The sequence below is a fragment of the Polypterus senegalus genome, chromosome 15 (genome assembly GCF_016835505.1).
Source record: "Polypterus senegalus isolate Bchr_013 chromosome 15, ASM1683550v1, whole genome shotgun sequence".
NCBI lineage: Eukaryota > Metazoa > Chordata > Cladistia > Polypteriformes > Polypteridae > Polypterus > Polypterus senegalus.
Window position 1 is genome coordinate 96776152 of NC_053168.1, and position 17902 is coordinate 96794053.

General features: G+C 38.7%; 1 protein-coding gene across 2 annotated transcripts in view; it reads right to left on the minus strand.

The window, feature by feature from the left end:
- Positions 1-17902, minus strand: part of dcaf13 (ddb1 and cul4 associated factor 13) — a 253923-nt gene that overhangs the window by 207587 nt on the left and 28434 nt on the right. For both annotated transcript variants that reach the window (XM_039736440.1, XM_039736439.1), the window contains exons 4-5: positions 11907-11996; positions 8418-8573 (exon numbers count right to left, since the gene is read on the minus strand). In XM_039736440.1, coding sequence (XP_039592374.1) covers positions 8418-8573; positions 11907-11996 — 246 coding nt within the window. The remainder of the gene's footprint in view (positions 1-8417; positions 8574-11906; positions 11997-17902) is intronic.

A 17902-nucleotide genomic window follows, 5' to 3' on the forward strand; every position in this document is an offset into this window, starting at 1 on the left:
TCAATGGTGCGACTAAAAAAAATCAAAGGTTGCACCGGTGCGACCAGCCGTTCAAGGGGGAAAAAAAAACGAAACTCCGTGACTCTTAAAGTCTCCCTGTTGTTTAACATCAGACACACATTAGGCCCATATCGTGGTCTAAACCAATCAGAGATAGTGAAGGGCGGATTCCCGATTGGCCGTGGTCCAGATATTCCTGTACGTGTGTGTACATTTGAAAATGCATGTGATGCAGTCAGACAGAGAGAGGTGAGTAGCCCATCAGGTAAACAGTGGATGTAGCCACGGATTATGAGAGAAGATGAAAGAACGATTGACAGCTTTTTCGTTAAGAATGTTAAGTTAGGGCCTGATCCGTCCGAAAATCATAACCAATGCTCTGACACTGAGCCATCAACCTCCCAAGTTATAGCAAGCCCTGGTCCGGAGACGGCATTAGATAATGAGCCACATACGAGAGTCGAGCCCACTGAAATTAAAAGGGTAAAGTATATACATTTGAAAAGTGGCTTGACCAGTTTCTCTGGCTAAGATACAGTAAAGCCGATAATATAATGCACTGTATTTACTGTAAAGGAGTGTGGGAAGACCATGGCCGGCAGTAGTGCATTTGTGACTGGTTCTAATACATTTAGAATTGAAACGCTGAAAAAGCACAATGCATCTATAAAACACATTACATGCCGCGATAAATGCACTGCTCAAATGTCCACTCGCCCCGCTGCCTTTCAGCGGCAGGCAGCAGCAAACAGATCATCAGAAAAGGCCGAGATGATAATTAAGTTTAACGTTGCCTACAATAAGGCAAAAGAAGAACTTCCCTTCACTAAATTCAAGTCCGAAATAATTCTTATGAAGAAAAATGGCTTGAACGTAAACCCGACGTACAGCAATGATGTCGCGTGTGCCCAATTTATAGGAGTCATCGCAGATACACTGAAAAAAAAGACGTCTGTGCAAATTGCGAACAGTGCGTGCATGGCATTCCTGATCGACGGAGACACAGATATCGCCACAAAGGAATGCGTCATTGTAATGCGGTCGTTATCTTGCGGAGAGGAAGACCGGAGAATATACTTATTGGACACATTGAGGTCGAGCATGCTCATGCCCAAGTCTGGAAGATTTTGATGCTAGAGAGAGTGTGGCCAGCTGGTTTAGCCAAGGCCAAAGATCAAGAAGGCCAAACTACAGGAGTTGGCCATCCGAGGGGCATGTGACTGCAAAGGAGGATAGTCCATAAGACATTGAGCCATGAGATGTTCAGTTTGAAGCCCTTAAAACACTTAATTTAGATTTTCTTTTTAGTTAATTTATCTTGAGATTTTTTAAGTTTAAATTTCAGCTCAGTAAAGCACTTTAAGCACCAACACTTTTTCAGTAAGTTACCTTTCTTGTAGAATTGTGCTTGCCTTCAAATAAAGAACTTTATATTGACCAGATTGTTAGTTAATCATTTACAAGTCAATATTGCCTATATGGACAGCGATTAAAAAAAAAAAAACAAATAAATAAATAAAAAATAAATAAATAAAGTGAACGTGTAAAACTGTGGTGTTAAATGTGATGCGGTTGAAAATTTGGGTGCACCTAACTTTTGTGCTGGTGCCTAAGAAAAAAAGTTAGGCGCACCAGTGCAACCAGTGCAAAAAGTTAGTCTAGAGCCCTGCTTGTATTACACATTATAGTGCAAGCTTAAGGAGCAATGTGAGGGTAGTCGGTGTTTCAGGGTTTGTGGTTTTCCCAGGGGCGTTTGTCTCTATTTGGGGTGCGATCAGCCCTCCGGCTCACATACATACATACACATAGACATCCGAGGTTCGATTCCCGAGAGGGGATGCACCGAGTATGTACGCACGCTTCCCGATTCATTTTACCCTCGCATCCCCTTGGTTTGAGACGTATGAAAAAATATGCGGTTAACGCAAAATCATGTTATGTTATTTTTAAAATGTTTCCTTTTCTTAGCACAAGCACAGCTGAGAAGCTTGATGCATGTACTCCATAGCAGCGTTAAAAAATAACGCATTTAATCACACTTTCAATTCCAAGCAAAGGGGAACTTTTGTCAATGCATGATTTCCTGGTACATCGACAGTACCGCCGCTCCCTGTACACAGTCTGCGTAGGTCACCAACTTCCAGGGGGGAACCATCCCAGCTGCTCAAAAAAATCATTTTTATATATTATAATAATAAATTAATATTAATAATATACATATACAAATAAACAAAAATATAAACGTATATATATTGCATTTTACAGTGAACGCAGAGTAGGCTAAGCACACGTGATGACGCGCGCGCCCTCACCTCTATTACGCTGCCTAATTGGCCAAAAATGATAATAATTGAACAATATGCCTGCTCCTGGAAAGAGACATCAACAGTCCAGCGCCAAGAAATGAAAGAATAAAAAAGCCCAAGATGAAGCCTGTGCATGTACCCATATCTCTGGATTGCTCTGCGCATAGCAGTGACGCTCCCTGTAACTGTTGCCTCTGCTGAGCGAAGTTTTTCTAAAATGAAGCTCATCAAAAACGTACTTGCACTCAACTATGGCACAAGAGCGCATGAGTGGTCTGGCAATTGTCAGCATCAACTCTGAATTAGCAAAGGCTTTATCATATGAAGAGCTCATTTACGACTTTGCCTCAAGAAAAAGCAGAAGTGTGCCTTTGTACATTTTGAACTTTGGAAAGCTCCAGCACATGACAGTGTTGATTTTATTTCAGTTTATTATTGTTTATTTTATTTATTATAAATGTTTTATTTAAAGTGTAATTTTAGTTTGTATTTTTTGCTACTCATAATATTGTAGCAATTTCTCGGATGGGTTTTTTCTGTTTTTGCAGCTTAAAGATGGCTTTTTTCACCTGCATGGAGAGCTCCTTTGACCACATGTTGTCTGTTCACAGCAAAATCTTCCACATGCAAGCACAACTCCTCAAATCAACTCCAGGCCTTTTATCTGCTTAATTGATAATGAGATAACGACGGACTTGCCCACACCTGCCCATGAAATAGCCTTTGAGTCAATTGTTCAATTACTTTTGAGCCCCTGAAATGAAGGGAATGTGTTAAAAAATGCTTTAGTTGACTCACATTTTTATGCAATCTTTTTGTTCAACCCACTGAATTAAAGATGAAAGTCTGCACTTCAACTGCATCGGATTTGTTTCATTTAAAATTAAATTGTGGTAATGTACAGAACCTAAATTAGAAAAAAGTTGTCTCTGTCCAGATATTTATGGACCTATATATATATATATATATATATCATATATACACACATACATACATACATACAGTATGAGAGAGAGGGAATATATGTGTGTTTCATGATTTACAACTTTTGTAATGTTTAAAATGTGCTTATCTGTTTATTCATCCATTTCATGTCCATAACAGTATGTGTGTTGTATGTGATAACTCATTTTAGAACTAACTACACTCACTCAGACTTCTTACTAAATTTTAACTTAGTACATAACTTTGCTCCACTTCACCATCTCCATGATGTATACTAGTACAGCAGTTAAGTCTTATACTTCGTAAAATCTTGGCACATCTGGATAATGTAAAAACTTCTCTTACAGAGGTATGTTTATAGGCAATAGCATAGTATTCAACACTGTTTTCCAACAGAACTGGATTTTGCACTTCAAACGGAATAGACCTCAGCTTTGCAGATTGCCAGCATCATATCTTCTATGCTCACTTTCAACCCAGGCACACTATGGGGTAGTGTGATAATCCCCCAGTGTTACTGTGTATCCAGAAACAACACCAGCTCCATCATTAAAAATGCTACTGACATCACCGTCATAGGCCTGATCACCACCAATGATTAAATAGCTTGCAGACAAGAGGTCTACCTGCTGACTCAGAGGTCCCAGGGCAATTTGACCTTTAATGTCCAAAAATTAAGGAGCAGGTCATAGACTTCAGAGGACTGATTATGCTGTGGTTTGTTTTTGCAGAGTGCTGTGGAAAAGGTGAGCTTGTTTAAATTTCGTACAGTAACAATCACTGATTAATTGAGGAGGGAACAGCACGTTTTGTTTATTGCCAAGTTCACCAATGCCTTTCTGAGATGTCTCACAGGTGCTGTCTGGAGTCCATCTTCACTGGCGGCATCACATCCTGGTGGGGCATACATGCTTGGGTCACTGCAGAGGGTGGTGAAAGCCACAAAATATTACTGGCACCCAGCTGCCTTCTGTCCAGGGTATCTTAAAGACGTTCTGCTAAGATTATTACACACTCGGCCATTTTGCACAGCTGTTTTTCTTGCTCCTGCCTTCTGGCAAATAGTAAAGAACCAGTGGCCCTCAGTATGGCTTCAGAGAAAGTGTTTTAGTTGTGGAATTACTGAACAGCAAATCGGAATAACAAACATTGTTAGAAAAAAACTATGTATAAATATCTGAAATATAACTGAATATATATCTATACTGTATATTGTATTCCATGTATATTTTTTGTTTTATTATATCATCACTGTTTTGGAGAGACATGTAAGTAACAATATAATTATACTGTATGCACAAGACAATAAATACTGTATGTTTAATGACAAGATCACTTCGGGATGTTTCCCTGCTGAATGCCCACTGCAACTGACACTATTTATTATTAGTAGTAGTAGTAATAGTAGTAGTAGTAGTAGCAGCAGTAGCAGCATTTGATATTTATCAAAAATAAAAAAGACGACAACTCAAAGACAGTTTTTTTATGCCGATCAAAGTTAGGTCTTTGCGATCTACTTTAATGTTGCATGAAAAAGTTTTAAGAACAATCACGATTGTCTCAAACTCAAAAGTTATTCAAAAATGTAAAATTTCTTAGCTGTCACATACCGTTCAGTTGACGACAGACAGTATTTTACAAGCATAGCTTTTATTAATGAAAATGTTGATGGATAAAATAATAAATAAATGATTGATTGTTTCCTAAAATGTTTCACAGTCAATTTTAAAACCCATTTTATATGTAGCGCTGTTTTTGCAAACGTTTTAAAAATCAAGTTTAATATTGTTTCACATGATTATAATTTGCTAGTGGGAATATGAAATACATTTGTTTGATTGAAAATCTCTAGGTATGAGTTTCATAAGGTACATTCTGTTTGAAACACTAAATGGTAATAAGATGTTATTTTTACTATAATGTAACATGTCAGGAGAAAACTTAATGAATAACCATTCAAAATAGTTAAAGGGAAATAGAAAAAAAAAACAAAAAAAAACAAGCTACTTTATATTGGCAAAGTGCTTAGAATGTTTGGATAGTGCAAGTATGAGACTGGAAGTCATTTATGTTTGTCCAAATAGAAACTGTTGTAATTTGTACCACTGCAGCATACTGTGCAATGAGCTGTCAACACTGTCTCGCGGACGGCATGATGCAAGTGACGCTGCGAAAGGACGTTATGATAATCGCGTCATTACATGGAGCGTGCTGTTAAGGGTGTTCTGTTAAGGGTGTTCTGTGACTAATGCTATGGGCATTCCGTCATATGGAGGGCGTCCCGTGTCTAACATCAGAGGTAATGCGGTCTGCAGCTTCACTCTGTTGGAGCACCCTGGATATCATCAAGAGGAGTCGCAGCATACAGCTCAATGGCAACTCTGGTCTGTACCGGGAACTGAGAAGAATGGCTGCGAGGGCAGATAGAGTTGTTTCTTAGAAGACTCTTTGAGCAAGTGACACACCATCTGTGGTCTAGCGACACACGTCCTGCTTACAGAGGAATTGAAGTATTACGTACATCTGAATCTGTTCCTTGGAGAGTTGCAGTCAGGGTGGCTGATGGAACGGTCCTTATGGATGACACTGCAGTTGTGACCCGCTGGGCTAACTACTTTGAGTAGCTGTTCAATGCTGATCCTCCGGCTTGTATGTTGGATATCTCTGGGTCTACAATTCTTGAAGCTAATCCTCCAATTAGCTGTGAACCTCCCGATTTCACTGAGATTGCACAGGTGCTGAACTAGCTGAGAGGAGGCAAGGCTACAGGGATCTGTGGTATCCAAGGTGAACATCTCCAGGCTGGTGGCAAGGCTGTCCTTCTAGCATTGCAATCAGTCTTTGCTTCCATTTGGGAGACTGGCATCATCCCAACTGACTTGAAAACAGGACTTGTCGTCCCAATCTGGAAAGGGAAGGGTCTCGCCTGGATTGCGACAACTACAGGGGGATAACACTGTGCTCAGTGCCGTGTAAGGTCCTTGCTAGGGTCATCCTCAATAGGATCTGCGATCACTTGCTCACCTACCAGCAACCGGAACTGGTTTAACACCCAAGAAGTCTACCATTGACCATATCCTGGCACTGAGGGATCTCATGGAGCGCAAATGCAAATATCGGCAGAGTTTCTTTGCAGCCTTTGTCGATTTTCATAAGGCTTTCAAGTCAGTTGATCGAGTGGCCTGCGGTGGGCTGGCACCCTGCCCAGGGTTTTTTCCTGCCTTGCGCCCTGTGTTGGCTGGGATTGGCTCCTGCAGACCCCCGTGACCCTGTAGTTAGGATATAGCGGGTTGGATAATGGATGGATAGATGGATGGATGATCAAGCTGCCCTGCAGGACATCCTGAAGGTTCGCGGGATCTCCTCAAGGTTGCTGGATATTATAAGTGGCCTGTACACTGGTACTGCGATTGCTGTGCAGAGTGGAGGCTGGCCCTCTGCTTTTCCTAGTTGATTCTGGGGTTCGTTAGGAGTCTGATCTTGCTCCTACTCTCTTCAATGCTTGTATGGACTGGGTGTTGGGCAAGGTCATGAGGTCCCGCAGCTGTGGGGCATCTGTTGTGAAGAAAATTCACTGATCTTGACTTTGCTGACAATGCTGTGATCTTTACAGAGTCAATGGAGGCTCTGATTGGGGCTCTCAAGAGACTGTGCATCTGGCCTTGTGAATGTCCTGGATAAAAACTAAGATCCAGGCCTTTAATGACCTCTTAAGCACAGCCATCAGCAGTGCGTCTGTCTGGGGAGAGAGTGTCGACCTTGTTGAGAGGTTAAGTTACCTTGGTAGCAACATTCATGTCTCTGGTGACTCTTCCTATGAAGTCAGTAGATGGATTGAGAGAGCATGGTGGGTCATGAGGTCGCTGGAAAGGGGTGTGTGGCACTCCCAATATCTATGCAAAAGGAAAAAGGTCCAAGTCTTTAGAGTCCTGGTTCTTCCTGTCTTGCTATATGGCTGCGAGACATGGACGCTATCCAGTGATCTGGGACAAAGAATGGACTCCTTTGGTACTGTATCTTTCTGAAAAATCCTTGGGTACTGTTGGTTTGACTTTGTGTGAAATAAGCGGTTGCTCATGGAGTACCGAATGAGGCACATTACCTGCATTGTAAGACAGAGTCAGTTATGGCACTAAGGCCATGTGGCGCGATTCCCTGAGGGTGACCCAGCTAATAGGAACTGTGTAGCTGGACTAGGCCAAGTGGTTGCCCATGTAACACCTGGCTGCGGCAGCCAGAAGGACATGTCCAGAGGGGGTGGGACTGGACCGCGTGTCTGCCTGGGGGGTTGCCCAGCAGGATCCTGAGTGGTTTCGTCATGTGGTGGGTGCAGCAACGAACTGTACCAGTGCCTGCTTCCCAACTTAATATATATATATATATATATATATATATATATATATATATAAAACACAACACTACAAATGTTGTGAACAAATAAGTACTGAGTTAGCTCCATAGTGCTTCTGAAACAGCAAGGAGGACCACAATTTCCTGGGCAAAGCTGGATAACACTACTAATATATTATATACATGTACTACAATACCATATAGTGATACAGTATAGATCTGCAATCATTATTAACCTCTACTATACTCCATTTTCTTTTCCAGTTTATTTATGCCACCACAATCTGATCAAAGCACTCAAAAACAGCTAGTTATGTTATAAGGAATGTGGACACTCCAACTGTCAAGAGACCCACTGCATCAAATTTTAAGGACAAAGCACCATACAATAAGAAACTACTTAAGCACATTTATGTTTGATAGAGTGCCCTGTGGGGGTTGGCCTTTGAACTACCTCAGGTTTTTTCTCCAGCATCTCACCAGCAGAAGATTTTATTTTTTTTATCTTCCCAGGCCATCTGAACACAGCACGAGACTTATTACTACAAGCAATGAGACTTAAAAGAATTTAGCAATTTAACCCATAATTAGAAATACTACTTTATCTGTTACTTGTTTATCTGTATTATAAGCAAATATTGATTATTTTTTAATAAAAGTCATTCATCTACTCATATTTATTCATAATTTATTGTTTTTTTTTTAACCTTGATTTTTTTTCTGTTTAATATTTTGTAATGCACTATGAGCTACTTATTTTGTATCAAAATGTGCTCCAGAAATGTTATTGAATCTGTATCCAGGTGCTGAATTTACCTCCGAAAGATTAAACTTGACACTGGTAATGCTGTCTGCTCCCCAACTAAATGAACGAATTGGGCTGCTTCGATGTTCATCCCAGATGTCCACCTGCTGACTGCAGGTTGCAAATATACCATCAGACCAATGGTGATCAATACCTGTATAAACAGTCTAAATAGAGAAAACAAATTATTTTTATTTAAATACTGAAATCAACAAAGAAGTGTTCAAAAACATCTGCTTAAATTGGAAACCATGGAAAATATCCTGCAAATAAAACAAAGATAGCAATAACAATAATATATACAGTACATCCCATTGTATAAGTGTGTATGTATAAAAAAAAAAAAAAATACAAAACCTTAAAAATAAAACTGCCCATAAATCTGATTTGCAATTTCATAAGCAGATAATTTAACCAGAATACTGCAACATAGAAAAGAAAGAAAATTAATGCAGGCTGCAGGACTACTGATACTTAACACTAGAATTACCAGAGCCTACGAAAAAACCTGTAGATCCGTCCCATCCTAAAATGCTTTGCACCTATCCGTCAGCGTCTTTTGTCCTTTAAATGTGTTGATAAGCAGCAAACAGCAAGCAGTCTGCTATCTCATGCCCCACCAGCACACAGTTTTCTCAGCTCAAGTCTGTTTACCTGCGTGTCAGTTGCTTAGAGTTGTATAGAGTGGGAAGTCAAGACAAATGACAACTTTTATAAATACTATATCGTTATTTTGAACACTTGCATTTCATATGTGTTCCGTGTCTACAATGATCTATGCACAGTAAACACATCGTTAAAACAGAAACATTTTTCATGTTTTAGTAATAACTTACAAAATGTGGACATGAATTGTATAATGTGAAGCCTGAATTCCAAATATCAAAGAAACACTTTCACAAAAGATACAGGTATAACAGAACAAATGCTCTTTTATCCAAGATTATAACCGAAGAAAAATAAATCAGGTTAGTGTTGCTTGTTGTCCTGACTGGTTGAGTAATGGTTAGAGCTGCTGACTCCAATTCAAAAGGTTCTGGATTCGAGTCTTAATGTTTCCCAAAATAAACATTTTGAGTAGTGAGCTGTTCTTATTGTTACTATTATCCATGGTGCAATGCTAAGAACTGCTGATTCCCAATCAAGAGCTTCTGGGATGAATGCTGGCAGCTTCTCAAATTTACCGCTTTGAGTTCAGAGCTGCTCTTATTGTTAATATTATATATTATACAATAAAAACATACATTTGATTTGCATCTGTAATAGCCGCTGTAAATGTATAGTACGTGTCAACGTTAGCATCTTTTATTTAGTTTTATTCTCACTCACGTTCATGCTCTGTTTTCAAATAAAGACGCGCTATAACAGAGGTGAACTCAGATCGGAGAAAACAGAAGCCCTCCCCGCAAGAAATATCCACTCACATATAAGAACAACGCCGCTGCACCAGGCGTAAAGGTGAAAGTCCAGTGTCATCCTGCCAATTACCTGTTCTTCAAAGAAACAGCACAGCTTAAAGAGCTCACCAACGCTACACCGTTCAGATCTAAACACTAGTGTGGTGTATGTGCCCCAAAAAAAGTCTTTCTGCATTCTCGTACCATTGCTCGCGTACTAAAGTGTCAGCAGGTATTTTTTGTGGCATTACACGTGTAATTTGTGAGCATGCCCTTGACGATCAAACAGAGGAAGCTCTGCAGTATACTTGTGCCTTTATGCTGTAGGAAGATAAGTAAATAAAGTAAAATTAGCAAAACTAAAAAAAAAGATGCTAACTTTGACAAGTACTATACATTTACAGCGGCTGTTACAGACACAAATCAAATGTATTCTTTTATTGTATAATATTAACAATAAGAACAGCTCAGTACTCAAAACGTTTATTTTGGGAGACATTAAGACTTGAACCTGACTAGAACTGGAGTCAGCACCTCTAACCAGTACACTATCCGAGAAGTCAGGACAACAAGCAACACTAACCCGATTTCTTTTTTCTTCGGTTATAATCTTGAAAAAAAGTGTATTTGTTCTGTTATACTTGTATCTTTTGTGAAAGTGTTTCTTTGATATTTGGAATTCAGGCTTTACACATTATACACTTCATGTCTACATTTTGTCAATTATTACTAAAACATTAAAAACGTTTCTGTTTTAACAATGTGTTTACTGTGCATAGATCATTGTAGATACGGAACACACATGAAATGCAAGTGTTCCAAATAATGATATAGTATTGATAAAAGGTGTCATTTGGCTTGACTTCTCACTCTATACAACTCTAAGCAACTGACACACAGGTAAACAGACTTGAGCTGAGAAAACTGTGTGCTGGTGGGGGATGAGATAGCAGACTGCTTGCTGTTTGCTGCTTATCAACACATTTAAAGGACAAAAGATGCTGACGGATAGGTGCAAAGCATTTTAAGGTGGGACAGATCTACAAGTTTTTTCGTAGGCTCTGGTAATTCTAGTGTTAAACTAGACTGACAAAGTATGAACTTAGAAATGGAAACATCCAGTAGACAGAATACTTGAATATAGTTAAAAAAGGTAATTATTTATGACATGCTTTACTCATCACCAAAAGAAAGTAAAAATCGATTTCATTGCAAAGTTTATACAATACCTTCCACTGCAAAAAACCTACTCATTACACATTTAGAAATTGGCATATCAACAGGATAACAGTTGTATCCATTGGAACTTATGATTCTAGGTATTATTGATACTCTATGATACTGAAATCGAGACCAATGCCTACGAGTAGCAAGACTGATAAATTAACATTGGGCTGAACTGAAGGGACTGCCCAATGTGTTATTCCATGCGTCCAGTCTAACTTGTACACAATGGTAAGAAACCTTACATACCAAACTGGGCATACTGCCATTGTGCATTAAACAACATTGTAAACAACAGAAGCCATAACTTGTTAGTGAGCATCTATAATAGCTTTCTTAAATGACTTTGCAGAATTAAAATTAAAAAAAAAAGGTGCAACAAACCCAATGACTAATTCTTTAGATGCTAAATCTGGGATCTATTTTTTCTACTTCACAAGAATATTCCCCTTCACAAAACAATTTTGTAATGTGCCATAGTAACACTTCAAATGAAAATATAGCAATGCAAACCTGCATTAGAAATGTATCCTACCCTGCTCTCCAATCCTACTCCTACCCTATTTTTGAAGTACGAGGGATGTTCAAAAAATTTAAACACCTTTGTAATTTCATTGGAAATGGTGAAGGCGGGAGGAACAGTAATTGGGCATTAAAAGGTTGGTATGACGCTGGGAAAATTGCATCACAATGTAGAAAAATGATGTAATTTGTTTTTGAAGTTCTTAACAAATACAGTAGAATTGAACATCCCTCGTAGATGTGTCATGTTTTTATACTAAGGGTAGCTAAGGATCATATCCCATGAGAGTATGTTACGGAAGTAACTGATCAAAAGTAAAATACAAACAAAAAACATTAGCAAAATGGTAAGCATACCTTTCCCAATATAGTATTTAAGGGTTCCTCTTGAGCTCCATTTAGTTGTCCTTCCATGCTCCAGTGTTTAATTATTTTATCATCTCCAACCTATATCCAGGCCAAGAAAAAATAAAATTACCTCAATAACAGAGACCTGATTAATAATCAAGCATTATAATTATTTCATTCTTTAAGTGATTCATTCATTCATTGTTACTACCAGCTTTTAAGAATTCAGGGTGGTGGTGACCAGAGCCTGTTGTGGTAGCAGCAGGTTTGAATAAGGACAATAGCCCTGGACAGTATACTCATAATTAAAATATTTAATCATATATTCACATTAACTCATGCTGGGCCAATTTAAGGTTAGCCTAACATGTACCCCTTTGACTCAAGGCCCTGTCACATTACACGACTTTTGAGTTGCAGACTTCATTTACATAACCTTTGCAACACACTCCTGTGACTACCAGTCATGTAAGCGTGTCATACCCCAAATCTCAGACCAGACAGTCCGTTGACTGACCCGAAAAATATAAATAAGGTTTACTTTTGTTGTAGGGGTGGGCTCTGTGTGCAAGGGTTAAGAAACAATAAGCACTCAGCTGGAAGTATAAAACATAAACATAACACATACACATAACACAGCAATGAGGAAGGAGGAACACCGGCGTTTTGAAAATCACAACAAGAGGCTCATCTTTTACTTGTCTGATGTTTTATATACTGTACCAAGGCAGAATGAAGAACAAAAAAAAAAAACCTCAAGAGCTAAAACTGCAGCTGAATGTGCCGTTCCTGGAAAGCATTTATTCAGTACTAGCTTTATGAGAAAAAAAGTGGCCGTCAGGAAAAAAAAAAAAAATTGCTGAGCTGATACTTTGGGAATTGTGAAACTATGCTGAAAAGACAGAGTCGTGTAATGTGGTTTATACGACAGAATTGACACAGATAACACAGAAAATTACTCAATAAAAGAATAAAATACAACCAAATGTACTGTACATTGACATATTTATTACCAACCATCCCCCACGGCTTCACCCGCATTAGAAGTGAAACAGGACAGCAATGAAGGCACTACCTGGCTCCCTATTCCTGACGTCACACCCCCTCCCTCGACCCAGAGCCTCTGTCTTGGATTAGCGTGAATATAATCGCTCCTACAAACAAACTATGATTCTTAGGGCGATGAGAGAAGTCGCAAAATCAACCAGAATGTTCAAGCTAATTGTATATAAATAGGAGCAAAGAATGTCAGAGAGAGTCGGAGAAAAGCAAATAATCAAAAATCAATATGTGCTGTTAGAGCTTTTAACTGTGCGAAACGCCGCGAGGGAAGCAAATCGTATATCATTGAGGAGTTTTATTTAATACGTATCGTGCTCTGATTGGGTAGCTTCTCAGCCATCCGCCAATAGCGTCCCTTGTATGAAATCAACTGGGCAAACCAACTGAGAATGCATGTACCTGAAATAAAAAAAACCCATTGTCCGCAAAAACCCCCCGTTATATATTTAGATATGCTTACATATAAAATCCGCGATAGAGTGAAGCCACGAAAGTCGAAGCGCAATATAGTGAGGGATTACTGTATGTATATATATATATATATATATATATATATATATATATATATATATATATATATATATATATATATATATATATATATATATATATATATATATATATATATACTAGCAAAATACCAGCATGGAGAAGTAGTGTGTTAAAGAAGCAATGAAAAAGAAAAGGAAACATTTTGAAAATAACGTAACATGATTGTCAATGTAATTGTTTTGTCACTGTTGTGAGTGATGAGTGTTGTTGTCATATATATATATATATATATTTATACACACACACACATATATATATATATATATTATGTGTGTGTGTAAATATATATATATATATATATATATATATATATATATATATATATACATATATATATATATATATATATATACATATACATATACACATATATACACACATACACACACACATATATAAACATAGATATACATATACATACATATCTACATATATACACACACAGCTATTTCGTATCAGTGCAATACGCTGCTTGTTAAAACTCCAGCTCTTACGTGCAAGTCTGTGTGGATATTATGAACTATCGTATTTGTTCAAGTTCTATTTAAATTTTAAATAGAAGGAATTTTTATTTAGTCGACAGAAATATCTTTGGTAGGAATGGTAAAACAGACAGGAATATTATTCCTGAATAAATCAACTCAAACCTTAAACAACTTATAATATTTTGCTCTCCATAAAAATATATCCTGTCTAAATTATACAAGTTAGAAATAAAGTAAACGTTAAAAGAACAAACATTCAAATTTCTTTACTCTTATGTAATTTTATATAAAAAATAAACTTAGATTTTAAATATCCCAAAAGATTTTGCTCTCCATAAAAATATATCCTGTCAAAATTATACAAATTCAAATATGAACATGCTGCATAACAAAACCTGGAAATATAAATAAAATGTGTTCCTTTCAGCAATAACAAATCAAATCATTCAGTTGTCTTTGCTCATATGTCATTTTAGAGCTGGACGCCTGGCATCGTTTTTTAGGCAACAGGTTCGTTTATGTTTGGTGTGAGGTTCTGTGTTGTGGAGATTCTCAGGATGGATTGCAGGTGCTCATCAGTGAGGCGACTCCTGTGTGCTGTTTTGTTAGTCTTTATCACTGAGAAGAGCTTCTCACACAGATATGTGCTACCAAACATGCACAAGGTTCGAGCCGCATGTAGAGCGGACTTTTTGTTCTTCAAAGTCACCAAAGCGCCGTGCAAACTCAGTGCGCTCAGTTTATCAGCAAAGTGCGTATTTGGGAACACCGTAGTGACGACTTGGTTTAACATTACTTGGCAACAGGGAAAGTGGGGCAAGGTGCACTGGTGCATTTGTGTCTCCCATAAAAGCAGCTTCACTTGAAATCACTTTGTGATTGTGCACGGGTAAAAACGTCCGCTGAAGTGTCAGATTCTTATTTAATTATTCTGCTTTCTGTATCTTCTGCATTGCATTCAGGTTACCCTGATGTTTTGTCTCATAGTGCCGTCTTAGATTAAATTCTGTAATTACAGCCACATTAGCTCCACAAATGAGACACACGGGTTCAGTAAACATATACTCAGCCTCCCATCGGTTTTAAAGGCTCTATTTTCAGAATCAACTTTTCTCTCAGCATCGTGTGAGCTAGCCGCAATAACTTGCAGCATCATAAGCTAGACTTGATTAGCGGTAAGTGTTAGGCAAGGCAGCTGAAGCGCTGCATTATGGGATCTGTAGTTTATTGTGTTACCAGCGCTTCATATACCGGGCCATTAATAACAATAATACAGTATATAAAATGATCTCGCGGGCGGATATAATTACGCCGGGCGGATGTGGCCCTTGAGTTTGACCCTTGAGTTTGACACATATTTTTTCAAATGTGATCGCGCAATTCAGATAGAGTTGACGCGCACTACAGCCTGCATGCCTCAATAAGTCATCCTCCCTCGCTCTTACTTTTTTACCGTTCATCTAATGAATACACTGAGTATGGCTTTACCAAAACAATCATTGATGGCGAATAAAGTATCCATTATTCGAGTATGTAGATCGGGATATATATATATATACATATATATATACCCGCGTATCGAGGAGAAGTAGTGTGTTAAAAAGCTAGAAAAGAAAAGGGAACATTTTAAAAATAGCGTAACATGACTGTCAATATACAGTATTTGTTTTGTGAGTGTTACTGAGTGTTGCTGTCATCAAGGATTTGATTATCATTATTTCTTTCAATCAGGTTCGTATTTGTAGGATGTGTTGTGTTCAAGTTACATTCCGTGTTTGTCAATCGTTGTAAAGATGACAGGTTTCATTCATCGATTCGTTTCTTACTGCATCAATAAACAGCTCGTCTTCTTCTTTATCTGAGACCTGACACACTGCATGCACGGGTTTTTTTTTTACACTGTCTTCCTTTAGCGGGACATTGACTTTTCCAGCGTGTGCTTTGTTTCCGCAGTAGCTGGATTTATGAATATGCTTATCAGGCGCTTCATATTTTTGCTGCCTTTTCAATTGTGTAATTGGTTTTGTTCAGCGCTTTGGAACTGTTGCTTTTATCTGTGCACTGCGTCAGTTCCGTGAGCGCTCGGTGTACATGCATCGAAGGTTCCCAGCTGTGCTGGTGCCATCTCGTGCTATGTCAATGGCTGTATTTAATGTTACCTTAGTCCTGGCACTTAAAACTTTCTCTCGCAGTTTCGCTGAGTTTGTGTCAAACACCACCCTGACCATCTCATCTTCCTCTCCATAAGCACAGTCCTTCACCCGTGAATATTTAGTGGCAGTTTGCTATTGGATTGCGCTGACGGACGGCCTTATATGGGCAGGCACTAAATTACAAGCGCCAGCGCAGCCTGTCTATGAACTTAATTTAAAGTGTAGGTTTACATCGTGCTTTGTTTCGAGTAGCAGAACTCATGAATATGGTTGTATATGTCACTTTCGCTTCGCTTCTTATTGTTTAGCTGCCTTCTCAATTATATAATGCATGTTTTCTTCAGCGCTTTTTGGAGGTCTTCCTGGTTTTCTATGTACTGCGTGTTTACGTGAGAGGCGTAATGATGTCACCGAAACTCCGCCCCACGGCGTTGAAGCTCATCTCCATTACAGTAAATGGAGAAAAACAGCTTCCAGTTATGACCATTACGTGTAGAAATTTGAAATGAAACCTGCCCAACTTTCTGTAAGGAAGCTGTAAGGAATGAACCTGCCAAATTTCAGCCTTCCACCCACACAGGAAGTTGGAGAATTAGTGATGAGTGAGTGAGTGAGGGCTTTGCCTTTTATTAGTATAGATAAAGAAAAAATAAGGAAAATTGAATAAAGTGAACAACTTAAACAATATTTAATTTCAAAATAAAAACACTGGGTCAAGTAAACAAAGTACCGTAGATCCCGGAATCCAGGCCGACCCGGTATATTAGCCGAACCCCTTCTCTACCTACTAAATTACATGTATTGCCGATGACCGGTATTTAAGCCGACCCCCTTCTCCAAGCAAAATTTTCTAAATTTCCTTAAAAGTGTCTCTTCGGGTATATTTATAATGTTTATCGGCGAGAATTTGAGACTGCCGGCATTTTTGATATATAATATAATGTGCATAATTTACCAAAACACCAATAATTTTTCTAATGTACTAACTAAAAGTTATAAAAAGTGCCTAGCCTACTTCGATTAAGCTAGGAGCATGGCGGTAGCGCATGGTACGCATGCGACTCAGGGCTCTCCTTTTCAGTGCACTTTTTGTTGTTTTGTACTTTTTTGTCCTTGTTTGTACCGCGATCGGTTCGTGAACATCCGCTACATCATTCAGAACCTTATAGACATCGGTGTCCAGAGCCAGACATCTGTTTCGAGTGTTTTTCATCACACGCACAACATCCCAGACAACATAACGAGACCAGCGGGCTCTCCGTGGATTGTTGTCGGGTCTAGGAGACGACACAGACGGAGGAGGGAAAGAAAGCAGAAGCGGGGCCGCAGATCCGGCGTTATGCTAAAGCTAAAAAACAACCATACAGAACTTTTTTTCTGCACTGAAGGAGCTGCTTTTAATCTCATTATAGATGCGTATAGTGACAATAAAAGGCATTCTATTCTAGGAACAATTTCATACTGTACTCACCATTTAATTTGACATCTTTGGGCTGCAGGAAGGGAGGAGATATTTCCACACAATGTCCATCTTCGTTTCGATTGCGATCACTTTCTTTTACCTTCTCTTCCTTCCTTCCTTAGCAATTATGTGTCTTGCTTGCATGGTCTTAATGAATTACAGTAATCCCTCCTCGATCGCGGGGGTTGCGTTCCAGACCCCCCCGCGATAGGTGAAAATCCGCGAAGTAGAAACCATATATGTTTGTATGGTTATTTTTATATATTTTAAGCCCTTATAAACTCTCCCACC